This window comes from Mauremys mutica, chromosome 20 (genome assembly GCF_020497125.1).
Source record: "Mauremys mutica isolate MM-2020 ecotype Southern chromosome 20, ASM2049712v1, whole genome shotgun sequence".
Classification (NCBI taxonomy): Eukaryota; Metazoa; Chordata; order Testudines; family Geoemydidae; genus Mauremys; species Mauremys mutica.
Window position 1 is genome coordinate 21,323,470 of NC_059091.1, and position 13,340 is coordinate 21,336,809.

Sequence of the window (13,340 nt, forward strand, 5' to 3'; positions counted from 1 at the left end):
ATGACAGTAGACACAGATTCAAAAAAGGGAAAGCTTTATAGCCATTAAAACACAAATTTGTCAACATTGTATATCCAAATACACAAAGTATTAAGCCTTAAATCAAACTGTAGTAAGTTCTCAAGGTGCATTTTTCTCGTTTTGCCTATCTGTAAATTTTGATATTATTGATGTAAATGTGTTTTTGTCGGTATGCGTGTGCACAGTGAAATCAATGACACGTATCGATTAAAAACCAATCTTTCCAAGTCTATGCAGACACCAGAATGAAGCTGCACTGACTTCCTTGCCATTACTCCTGATTTATTCTAGAGTATGTGAAGGTAGGATTAGGCCCTGTTAGCCTGTTTTTCAAAAGTGCTGAGTGCCCTACCTCCCATTCTGTGGGATTTATGAATGCTCAACTACTCTGAAAATTACATCAGTGAGCTGGTGAGTCAGGGGCCAGATTTTTGTATGGATCGGAGTTTCCTTACATTTGGGGTTATTTGGATTGAGGGTTTTGGTCCATGCAGACTGTAGAAACAAGTGCTGGCCACAACGTTTAGATCCAAATTTCTCAAACCTTGCTGGCCAAAGGTTGAGGGGGTTGTGGATCAAATGTTTTGTTCCAAGTCCCTACCTTTAGTTCTGGTTCATGAAAACATCAAGGTGCAGAAAAACATGACTTGTCTGAAGTTCCCTGGGGTTCCCTGAAGACAGCTTGAGTTCCATGTATGGCTCAGATTTACCTTCAGGAGCTGATAAAATTACTGGAGAAACAAGTGAGCCAGGTGGGCCTTGCAAAATGTGTGTGTTAAGTGCATTCAGTGTTCCTTCTTATTTCCTTCCTCCAGTCTGGGAACCTGGAAGATCACAGCCAGGTATGAAGACTCCCCTCAGCAGACCTTCAGTGCACAATTTGATGTTAAGGAGTACGGTAAGAATCCGGCATCCACCGGGCCCAGGCTCAGGGAGCGGGTCTGTCTCTTCTCTCCTGACACCATCTTGGAGCAGTCTCTCCCTGTGGCTTGGCTTTGCTGGCAACCCACCTTCTCCTACAAGCTCAATGTTCTCCTCTTCGCCTCTCATTTCTCCAGTGTTGCCGAGTTTCGAAGTCATATTGGAACCGTCTGAGAAGTTTTTATACATCGATGGCAATGAAGACTTCAGGGTTTCTATCACTGCGAGGTGGGTCTGTGAGTGGATGGAAGGGATCAGCTGAGTGGGGTAGCAACCACAGGTTTTAGTGCAGAAAGAAACCTAAGTCTTGCATCACTTTGGGAATGTTTTTCACTAAATGTTTTCTTTTTTCTTCCATGAAGAGTCTCCATTTCCAATAGAAAATTCTGATTTTTTTTTTCATCCAAAAACCAATGTCCAAAAATGCGGGGGGCAGGAGTTAGGCTGAAAATTTAGTGATTCAGAAATGCTGGCACGGTGCCTCATGGGAATTGCCATTCGGGTGCTTCATTCTTCTCCATGGGCTGGGCTTGCCAGCTGGACTTAAACTCCCATGATGCACCATAGCCATGATGGTCCCCTTCTCCTTACCATGGTGAATCATGGGAGATATACACCGACCAAGCAGCTGGGTCTATGGAGGAGAATGGTGGCACGAGGGCATAATATTCAGCAGTAGGTTTCCTTGTGGCTTTTCTTACCCATCCGTATCTCCTCCAGGTACCTATATGGGAAAAAACTAGATGGCCATGCCTTTGTCCTCTTTGGTGTGAAGGTGGATGATGAGAAGAGGAGTATCCCACAGTCTCTCAAGAGAATCTCGGTAATTCCTGTTCTCAGCTGTGGGGGGGAGGGATTCACACCCTCCTGGGGAACTGCATGGGTGAGGTCATGAAACTCTCTCTCCCTTTCTAGATAGAAGATGGAGAAGGGGAAGCAACGCTGACCAGAGCGATGCTGCAGGCTCGGTTTGCCAACCTGAATGAACTGGTTGGCCACTCGCTCTACGTCTCTGTCACCGTTTTGACAGAATCTGGTGAGCATCAGCAATAAGTGCACAGCCAAGTGCTTTATTCACAGGGTGTTCCAAACCGGTGCCGAGTGCAGTTCAAGGTGTTGATTTAGGTGCATAAAGCCCTATCTGCTTAGGGTTCTGCAGATCTTAAAGGCTGCAGGCCAGATTCTGATCTCATTCGCTCTGGGGTAAACCTGGTGTGAAGGGTTGCTCCCTCCTCCGGGGTGTCACCTGATGTATTGGGGTACCACTGAGCCTGCCTTTTCCACCAGCCTGGGCTCCCTTACACTGTCCTGCTGAGCCAGGCCCTCTCAAGCCTCCTCCAGCACAGCCTCAGGTAGGGACACACCCAGCTGCAGAAAGACACAGACACTGAAATCATAGAATCATAGATTCTTCTTCAAGTGCTGTCCCTGTGGGTGCTCCACTCCAGGTGATGGTGCGTCCCGGCGCCGTTGATCGGAGATTTTCGGTAGCAGTGCCTGGTCAGGATGCACACACTCAGCTGCTGTCTTGTGGCGTCGTTCGGGTCTGCCTGAGAGCGCACGTCCTGCACCCAGGGGCGGCTCTAGGTTTTTGGCCGCCCCAAGCAGTCATGCCCGGGAGGCGCCCCCGAGCCGCGGGAGCAGCGGACCTCCCGCGGGCATGACTGCAGAGGGACCGCTGGTCGCGCGGCTCGGCTGGACCTCCCGCAGCTGCGGGCGGTTCGCAGGTCCGGCGGCTCCCAGTGGAGCTGCCGCAGTCATGCCTGCGGGAGGTCCACTGGAGCCGCCGGCCGAGCGTCCCCTCCGCAGTCATGCCTGCAGCAGGTCCGCTGCTCCCGGGGCTCCGGTGGACCTCCCGCAGGCATGACTGCGGCAGGTCCGCCGGCCCAGCCTGCCGCCCCCCCGGGAAAGGGCCGCCCCAGGCAGGGGCTTGCCCCGCTGGGCTCTGGAGCCGGCCCTGCCTGCACCCCACTCAGTTCCTTCTCAACTGTCCCTGGCTGAAGATGGGACTCAGGGCAGTGCTGAACCTCTTCCTTGGTCACTGAAAGAAATAAGTAAAAAGAAGTAGAAATAGTTAGACAGAAATATCCCAGTTCTCTCCCTTCCTTTAGAATAGTTTGTTAGTTAAAAAAAAAAACAAAAAAAACCTTTTTCTCTCGCGTTCGTCTTCCATTGAGTCTTTGCCCCCAGGCAATCATAGGTCAATGATGCTGGGATCTCCAGGCTTTAAGAAATGTGACTCCTGCAAGGAGCCTATGCCACGCTCTGACAGACACTTATGGTATGTGAAGTGCCTCGGCGAGACACACATCCCTGCTAAGTGTCTCCACTGTACCCACCTGAAAACCAGAGCCTTGATGGAGAAATCTCTGCAGCCGCCTATGGAGCTGGGCACAAGTAAACCCTCTCTCTCAGGCTCCCCTGCCAGGTCGGAACCGATCAGGAGCGCGGCTTCACCCTCTCAAGTGAAGAGGCAGGATGCCCCAATGTCCACCCAGAGACTTTCAAAAGGGTAAAGGGTCTCCTGCGAGATCTTTACCCTCGGTGCTGACAGCGCCAAAAGCAGGTGCCTCTGACTGCCCTAGCACCTCAGCCGTGGCTCACGCAGGATGCAAAAGCAGGGAACCGACTTCCCAAAGCGGAAAGCTCTCCTCTGCACCGGTCCTACTGGCATCAGAGATGAAGCCGGTACCGGCAACATGTTTGGCACTGAGCCTGCCCATCACCCCTGCAGCAGACGCGGACCCCCTGCAGGGTGCCTATAAATGGCCCGCAGCACCTGCAAAATCTAAACAAAAGTCACTACAGGCTTCCACTCACACTCCGCACCCCGCAGGAACACAGCCCATGGAGCAGCAACAATTTTTACATCAAGATGATATCTCCGTGGCCCCTGAGCCTGGCTCCCCGCTCCTTGACACACAGTGCTAACTATATGAACAGCGGCTCTCACCACCCAACCTGGCTACCCTCACGGACAGCGAGAATGACATGCAGCAGCAGACAGAGTTCTCCCCGCCTGATTCTCCTCCACTGGAACCATATATATCTCAAGGCACGGCACCTCACAAGAACCAGCCTCAGTTTCCCTACTTTGTCCCCCCATGGGTGAGACCTCACTTTTCTTACCCTATGCCTTCACCTCAATGGTACTCTTGGGCCGTTCCTGCTGCCACTGCTCACGGCCCTTCCACCAGATCACAGACCCATTCTGAGCCTCTGTGTCCAGCTCCATCTACATCTAGAGCTCCTGAACCCCCTCTAGAAGAGGTGGGCTATAAACCCTTACCTGATTCACCGGCTCCTAACTCTTCAGCAGCTGCAGATGGAGCCCTCATGCCTCCACCTCCACAAAATGTGGATAACTTTAAGCAATTCCAGGAACTTTTCAAGAAGGTGACACTCAGCCAGGGCATTCCTGTGGAGGAAGTACAGGAGACACAACACACACTCTTCAAAATCCTCCAACCCTCTGCATCCTCAAAGATCATGCTACCCATAAACAAAGTCCTCCTAGACCCAGCTAACATTCTCTGGCAGACCCCTGCTTGCATCCCACCAACATGCAAAAAGGCTGAACGAAAATATTATGTTGCTACCAAAGATGTAGACTTATTTTCCCACCCACAACCAAATTCTCTTATAGTGGATGCAGCGACACACAGAACAAAACAGCCACAATACCTACCCACTCTGCAAGACAAAATTCTGAAACGACTTGATGTCCTGGGCTGCAAGGTTTATACCTCCTCCACTTTGCAATATAGAATTGCAAATTACTCCACCCTCCTCACAAGCTACGACTATAACAACTACAACAAGCTCTTTGATTTTACCTCCCATATCCTGGAGGACAGGAAAGCGGACTTTAAGTCAATCCTTGTTGAAGGCCAATTGGTGTCCAGGATGGTGCTACAACCATCCCTGGACATGGCAGACACAGCAGCCCGCACTACTGCAACTGTAGTGGTGATGCACAGGTCTTCCTGGCTGTCTGCATCCGGTATACCCAAAGATCTGAAGACCAAAGTGGAGGACCTTCCCTTTGACAAAGATAAACTTTTTTCTAAAAAAAGTGACCAAGTCCTTCACATGATGAAAGACTCTAGGGCCACCCTGTGCACACTTGGCATATACCCGTTTCTCTCCAGGAGACAACAGTATCAACCTTATCAGAGGCCCCGCACACAACAATATCACTGGCCCCAGTCCAGACCGTATGATATTGGAAAACAAAACAAACAGCAATTTTGAAGTGTTGGTCGGGGGTCTGCATGACCACCTCTTGACTCCGTGCCTATTTGCCCATTTGGCCACCACCTCCAGTTTTTCCACCATGTCTGGCAACAGGTCACACAGGACCGCTGGGTCCTGGAAATAGTTCAATCAGGTTACTCCAGCCCTTTCATCTTCCCCCTTCCCCGTCCCTCTTCAGGGACCCCTCTCACGAGCACCTACTTCACGTAGAAGTGGCTCATCTTCTACACCTAGGTGCAGTGGAACATGTACCAATGCAACATCGGGGAAAAGGATTCTACTCCCACTACTTTCTGACCCAAAAGAAAGGCGGGGGATGGAGACCTATACTAGACCTACTCTGACTGAACAAATGTGTACATGTACAGAAATTCAAGATGATCACATTGGGCACAATAATACCCACGCTGGAACAAGGGGACTGGTTCACAGCCCTCGACCTACAAGATGCCTATTTTCACATATTCATTCATCCAGCACACAGACGCTTCCTGCGATTCACACTCAGACATGACCACTTTCAATACAGAGTACTCCCACTCGGACTCTCCACAGCACCGAGAGTATTCTCCGAGACCCTAGCCATAGTCATGGCCCACCTCCGCAGACATGGGATTATATTTTTCCCCTACCTAGACGACTGCCTTATCAAGGGTGGCTCATACGACGAGACATTAAAGGCGACGCGTCTTACCATCTTCCTCTTCCACAGTCCAGGCCTGCAAATAAACTTCAAAAAAATTCACCTTGATACCCACACAACAGATCGAGTTCATCGGAGCTCACCTGGTGCCCAGGCCGACCCTATGGATGCTGCTAAGGGAAAAATCTTCCAGCAGGTGTGCATGTGGCACGCACACACCTGATTGGAATGGATTGAACAACCATTATGAGAAGGTGAATAACCATTTTTTTCTAAGAGCTCTGGGTCAGCTCTTAGGGATGGTCTGGGCATACTTACTCCCGCCTCAGTGTGTGGGATAGACTAGATGACTTCTTGAGGTCCCTTCCAGCTCTACATAGCTAGGATTTCTAAACTTTCCCTGCAGAGGGAGCAGCCATTCTGTTCCGAGCAGCTGTAGCTTGTTACAGATGAAACTAGTAGCTGAAAGCCTGTGCCGTTGCATGGGTGTGGCAATTGGACCAAGTAATCCAAACAACAAATGACATTATTGTAATGATGCTGCCTGTGGTGAGACACTTCTGTGAATATCGATTTAGGACAAATTGCTTAGAGCAGGGCAGTTACAGCCCAAGGCTGGGGTTTCTCCACTTCTAAGGCACCAAACCAGCCAGCCAGAGAGGACTTTGGTTTTACCCCACTGGCTAACCATAAGTCATACAAGCAATTCCCTTAGACACTCCAGTTTCCCAGTATCACCACCAGTGCCACTTGTTATGGGGACGAACGGTTATGAAAACCAACACCCCAGTAAAAGAAAAAAGGTTCTCCCGATCCCAAAGGATCAAGCCCCAGACCCAGGTCAATATACAAAACAGATCTTACCCACAAATCACGCTGTTGCCAGTGGTGGCTCCCAGCACCAGCGCTCCAAGCGCGTGTCTGGGGCAGCAAGCCACGGGGGGTGGCCTGCCAGTCCCTGCAAGGGCAGCAGTCAGGCAGCCTTCGGCGGCTTGCCTGCCGGAGGTCCGCTGGTCCCGTGGATTTGGTGGCAATTCGGCGGTGGGTACGCCAAAGCCATGGGACTGGTGGACCTCCTGCTGGCAAGCCACCGAATCCGCGAGACCAGGGACCTCCCGCAGGCAAGCCGCCAAAGGCTGCCTGACTGACGTGCTTGGGGTGGCAAAAAAGCTAGAGCTGCCCCTGGCTGTTGCCAATCCTTTAGAATCTAAAATCTAAAGGTTTATTCATAAAAAGAAAGAAATAGAAAAGAGAGCTAAAATTGGTTAAATGGAATCAATTACATAGAGTAATGAAAAAACCTGCAGGTTCAAATCAAGTCTCTGGAGTACATCCACAGCTGGGATTGGTCATTCATTCAGTCCTTTGTTCAGAGCTTCAGTTTGTAGCAAGGTCCCTCCAGAAGTAAGAAGCAGGATTGAAGTTAAGATGGAGGGGTTTTCAGGGCCTTTTCTGTTCTCTCCCCATGGAAGGACACCCCTTTGTTCCTACTGTGGAAAATCACAGCAGCAAGATGGAGTCTGGAGTCACATGGGCAAGTCACATGTCCATGCATGACTCAGTTTGCAGGCAACATTATTGTTTACATGTAAGTTTGAATGCTCCCAGGAAAGCTCAGATGTGGATTGGGGTCTCCCAAAGTCCATTGTCAGTTAAAAGTGTTTCTTGATTGGGCACTTACTAAGAATTGTCCTTTCTCAAGAAGCTGACCTAATGCTTCACTGAGGCTACTTGGAATCAAATACATTTGAGATACAAGTAAATAGCCCATATTCATAACTTCAAATACAAAAGTGATACACACATACAGCTGGCCTAATTATAACCAGCAAACCATAACCTCTTCATAGACTCCTCACACGACAACCTTTGTACAATATTTGCTGCAAACATATAACAATGGTTGCAACAATGATCTATGCGGTCACAGTTTATGTCAATAACGTCACAATTACTACATGCAAATTAGTAGTAGAGTAAAGGTGGTGATTGGTTGGTTAGTTGTGTCTGATATCACAATGGTGTAGGACTCTTGGCATGGCACATGCCTTACTGGAGCTGTACATCAGCCTGGTAAAGTCAGAATGGCTGGGGACTTAAAAGTTGGCCAGTAACAGACTTCAAATCCTGGTGACGATTGAACCTGGTGATATTGTAACTAAAAAGAGCCATTCTCTTACTTGTATAGCTGCTTCCATCACTTCACACAGACACAACAGACGTTCTAGGCTTCAGAGCGATACATGGACAGAGTGACAATCCTGGAATCTTATTATATAGTGTAGACTAGCACCTTCTTGCTCGCTGTACAAATTAGCCGGAGACCTCTTATTTTGCAACCCAGTGTCCTTTTATTTCCTTGTATTCATTTCTACCACCATCTATATACAACTCTATGTACAAATCAATTGCAGTTAGGTAGCCAGCCGAGGGACAGCTAGTGCCTGGTGCTAGCTAGGCACAGCCGATTCTTACTCCTACTAGTTCTCCCCTCCCCCTTCCTTCCTGTCTGTGAGCTTTATAGGCCTTCCTCTCAGCAGGCTCACAGGTGATTGCTCTTAGGCTCCTTTAATGAGCCACACCTTGCCAGCTCCAATCAGTTCCCCTGCATCGAAGCTACGCTAGCAGGTTCTGAGCTAACAGGGGCTGGTTCAGTGCCCCTTAGGCTAGCACCCTGTTACATATAGATACACACACACTGTGCTCTCTCTCTCTCCCAGAGACTTTGTTTTTGTTCTTTCTTGTTGCTTCTTTAAAAGCTAAAATAAGTAGTTTTAGCGTGAAAGGGACTGATTCTGTTTTCACTGCCACAGTGCCACTGACTATAGGGAAGTTATTCCTGATTTATACTGGAGTGAAAACAGAATCAGGTTCAATGGCCTGCAGTAATGCCAACCCCAAACATGCAAAAATCACAAGTCATTCCCCCGCTCCCAAAATCACGAGATTGTATTAAAAAATCATGAGGTTTTTTTAAAAATAGTAAACTTTGGTTGCTTTTTCTTTCCCTCCTGGCTTTTGAGGCATTATATTGAACTTGAGACATGTCTTGAAGCTTTTCTCTGCAACCAGGAGGGTTAGAAACTCATTTCTTCTTTTAAATGACAGCTGAGATTTGCATGCCATGTGGTGATTCTAGCAGCTGGGGCTTGAACACAAGGAATTAAAACAAAAATCACAAGAATCAGCAGCACTGAATCAACATCTGATCATTACCTATTCCTTGTGTTTTAGCCTGGACCTTAAGGACAAAATCTGTATTGCCTCGCTCAGTTTTAATTGACCTATGGCTTCTCTCTGCAGGCAGCAACATGGTGGAAGCGGAGAGAACCGGAATTAACATTGTGACATCTCCCTATCAGATCCACTTCACAAAAACACCCAAGTACTTCAAGCCGGGGATGCCATTTGAACTCATGGTAATATCTCTTCTTCTGGATCATGGCCACTGTTGCCTGAGGTGTATAAAGAGGAGAGAACTATGGGTATGAGGGTGATCACGGTGGTATAAGAACTTAGAATAGAACAGAAACAAAGGGCCACATTCCGATCTCAGTTACACCAACCTAATTCCAGTGTGGCTCCACTATATGCAATGGAATCACTCTGGATTTCCACTGGCCCAAAAGCTGACAGCAAATACAAGGTGTGGAATGGCACCTAGCTAGAGTCTTGGCCCAAAATGTGTTCTGGGGTCAGTCGTGTACTGAGGGATAATATTCCCTGGACTGTGTGTTAGTTGCTGGCACTTCAGGCTTTTCTGACTGTAGAGGGGAATTGGGCACAGGTGAGGAGTTGCAAAGGGGGTGGCATTTGCAGAAATAGGGGGCAGAGGGATCATTGCAGATAGGAGGATGTGGGGGAATTTCAGAATTGGCACTGACACAATGATTCTTCTCCCAGCGAGTTAGGCAGCATTACAGGAGAAATATTATGCTCCTAAAATTCTGAACCAATCAGCCTCAGTCCTCTTGTCCGCAGAGAACATGGTTTGTGGTCCCACACTCCTCTGGGGCTGAAGAGTTTGGGAAGGGAATTTAGTAGTTTTCTGTCAGCAGGCGCATAGGACTATAAATTAGCAGAGAACTGAAGCAATTCTTTTTGACTGCAGACCAAAGGTGCATAAACAATCTGTGACCACAGTAATGAGCAGGTTAAGTCTACTTCTTATCTGGATATTTGCGTTATGTACAGTGGTGAATGGGATAAACATAAAAAGGAGTCGAAAGGCTGAACCATAAGATCCATGCAAGTAGCTGTCTGTTTTTCTTGGGTGCCTGGAGGTAATTTAATTGCACCGGCTCACTGAATGCTTAGGGCTAACATGGGTGCTCAAATTTTATACCGGGCAGAAATTTCGGGCTGGAAAGATCTTAGGTCAGAGGCGCTGACTTTCTGATTTCCCAGGGGGTGCTTGACCCCCGTTACGTCCCAGGCCCCACCCCCACTCCACTCCTTCCCCCAAGACCCCACCCCTCATCTTCCCTCTCCAGCTCTGCCCTGCCTGCTCCTCCCCTTGCCCCCCCAGCACCTCCTGCCCACTGCTGAACTGATCCTCAGTGGGTGGGAGGCACTGGGAGGGAGGGGGAGGCGCTGATTGGTGGGGCCTGCTGGTGGGTGCTGAACACCTAAATTTTTTTTCCCCAGTGGGTGCTCCAGCCTCAGAGCATCCACAGAGTCGGTGCCTCTGCTTAGGTCGTTAGAGGTAGTGCAAACTACATTCATGAGGAGAATGCTTGATCTTCTTAACTAAACCCCAGGTGATTTATGTAGGATAGAGGTGGGTGAATGTTCTATTTCACCCAAAGCCCAATATGTAAGGGTTGGTTTCAGAGTACTAATGATTTTACATCGGCTACCAAGGTTCTGTTTGGAGCAACAGCGTAATAGGTTTAAAACTTTAAAACATCCTTGGCTTTTGCAAGGCCATTGATCTCTGCAGTCTTGAGGGTTTTCAGACCCAGGTCTAGTCAGCACTCAAAGGGTATGTCTAGACTGCAGTCACGGGGTGCGCCTGGAGCTCTAGCTGACATTGCTGAACTAGCTTCCATCACCTAGCTTGGATCCAGAACAGTGAAACTGTGGCAGCGCTAGCTATACAAGCCCACCCTGGCCCCTGGATAATTACTCACGGGGCTAGCCTGCGCTGATGCTCACGCCGCCTTAGCTTCACTGTTCCAGGACCCAGGCTAGTGAGATTAAAGCTACAGTGGGTACGTCAGCTCGAGCTGCGTTCACACCCTGTAACTGGGTAACGAAAATGACCAGGGTCTGTCAATGGCCGGGATCGAACCTGGGATCTCTGGAGCTAAATGCATGAGCTGTTACTGCATGAGCTAAAAGCCACTTGGCACTTAGCTAAGGCTGTAGTAGACTCATTCATTGCTAAGTGATTTAGGTGCCACTAGAGGGGCACAGAGTGCCACAGCCAGCAGCCATGGCGTGCATACAACTGCAGCCTAGTCATCCCCCAAGTCAGAGTGTGAAAACTTTAATTAAGCTCAGAGTTGAAGATATTTGTAAACTCAAACTTATTTAGGTGCCTAATTCCCATTGAAGTTAGACACCTAAATACCTTTGAGGCTATGGACCTGAGATGCTACACATGCGATTTGATTTAAAGTTAGGCTGAAGGGAGCGCTGCACCCCTTATTCGATGCATCCCTTTTTGATGGTGCCTCTCAGGTCTACATCACAAACCCTGATGGCTCTCCAGCCCCCCGTGTCCCAGTACAGGCTGAAGGATTCCAGTCAGCTGGGCCGACCCAGGGAGATGGAACTGCCAAGCTGATTATAAACATGCCCAGGGATAGGCAACAGGTTCCCGTCACGGTGAGTAACCTTCTAATGCTGAGTCTGGGCTAAGTACTATATGCACCCCGAGGGAAATGCCCTGTTGGTGGCATTCACTCCCCTCTCATGCACTAAGCAGGGGGGTAACTGAACTCTGTGCATTCCATCTGCACCTGGGGTCAGTTTTCTGTATGCCACTGGGTTTTGGAGATGCTCCAATCACCATGTAACCAGTGCTCCATCATGGCGCCAGAAGAGATGCCAGAAAACATTGACATGGGCATAAGCAGGTCCAGATTAGTCACCTTGCTACACTGAAGGTACCCACCATGCAGCAAAGGAGGCCTGCAGACAACGCATGGCTGCTTAATGTGAAGCAGCCATGGGCTGGAGCACATGACTTATGAGGAGAGGCTGAGGGAACTGGGATTGTTTAGCCTGCAGAAGAGAAGAATGAGGGGGGATTTGATAGCTGCTTTCAACTACCTGAAAGGGGGTTCCAAAGAGGATGGATCTAGACTGTTCTCAGTGGTAGAAGATGACAGAACAAGGAGTAATGGTCTCAAGTTGCAGAGGGGGAGGTTTAGGTTGGATATTAGGAAAAACTTTTTCACTAGTAGGGTGGTGAAGCACTGGAATGGGTTACCTAGGGAGGTAGTGGAATCTCCTTCCTTAGAGGTTTTTACGGTCAGGCTTGACAAAGCCCTGGCTGGGATGATTTAGTTGGGTTTGGTCCTGCTTTGAGCAGGGGGTTGGACTAGATGACCTCCTGAGGTCCCTTCCAACCCTGAGATTCTATGATTCTATGAAGACCCTGTGAGGTGACACCAGGCTTAAGCTACAAAGCCCGAGAGAACACTGGATCTATCTGTGTCCAGCCGCTTGAGGAGAGAGTCCCTCTATATTCCTCTCACCCCTCCTGCAAGGGGCAAGGCAGTCTCCTCTGTTCAGGGACATGTTCTCTGACAGTCCAGAAATCTGGAGTCCCAGCAGGACTGTGCTGAAGCGATGGGCCAATTAAAAGTGGCATTTGGCATTTCTCTGAAGTGTCATGCCTAGAATGGCTGTTAGCAGCAGAATCCACCAACAATGGAAGCTTCCTTTGCTGTTGCTCATGGTGTGACCCAGTGTGAGGGGCTATAGACCCTAAGCTCACTCCCAGATTCAACTAGGATTTTATCTCCACCTCCCCTACAGGTAAAAACTGCCCATCCCAACCTCCCAGCAAACCGCCAGGCCTCTAAGTCCATGGTGGCTGAAGCCTATCAGTCCCAAGGAGGGTCTCAGAACTATCTCCATCTGGCAGTGACGGCTTCTGAGCTCAAACCTGGAGACAACTTACTTGTGAATTTCCACCTGAAGAGCAACAATCCAGCTGTTCTGAACCAGATCCAGTATTTCACCTACATAGTAAGTGCTGCGTCCCTGGATACTGGGATCTCCTGGAACTTAGGCATCATCTGAGTTTCCACATGTCCTTTAATAGTCCCACTGCATGTAAGGAGAACCTGTAGCAGAGAATTCTTCCCAGTCAGGCAGTATATTGATTGTGTGTGTGGCAGGGCCCGGTTGGCTTCTGCCCCTGCAAGGTTCATAAAGTCACTCTGAGACGCTGGGTTTAGTAACCACTGGTGCATTTTATTCTCAGGCTTGTTCCCACCGCTGTTTCACCATGAACAAGTAATCCTGCACCAGCTGCAGGCAA

At 49.0% G+C, this 13,340-nt stretch overlaps 1 protein-coding gene across 1 annotated transcript in view; it reads left to right on the forward strand.

Moving 5' to 3' along the window:
- The window catches only part of LOC123353424 (venom factor-like), a 78,046-nt gene that overhangs the window by 14,080 nt on the left and 50,626 nt on the right, over positions 1-13,340 (forward strand). The window contains exons 6-12 of the mRNA XM_044994489.1: positions 837-919; positions 1,080-1,170; positions 1,663-1,765; positions 1,858-1,978; positions 9,146-9,261; positions 11,528-11,674; positions 12,833-13,045. Coding sequence (XP_044850424.1) covers positions 837-919; positions 1,080-1,170; positions 1,663-1,765; positions 1,858-1,978; positions 9,146-9,261; positions 11,528-11,674; positions 12,833-13,045 — 874 coding nt within the window. The remainder of the gene's footprint in view (positions 1-836; positions 920-1,079; positions 1,171-1,662; positions 1,766-1,857; positions 1,979-9,145; positions 9,262-11,527; positions 11,675-12,832; positions 13,046-13,340) is intronic.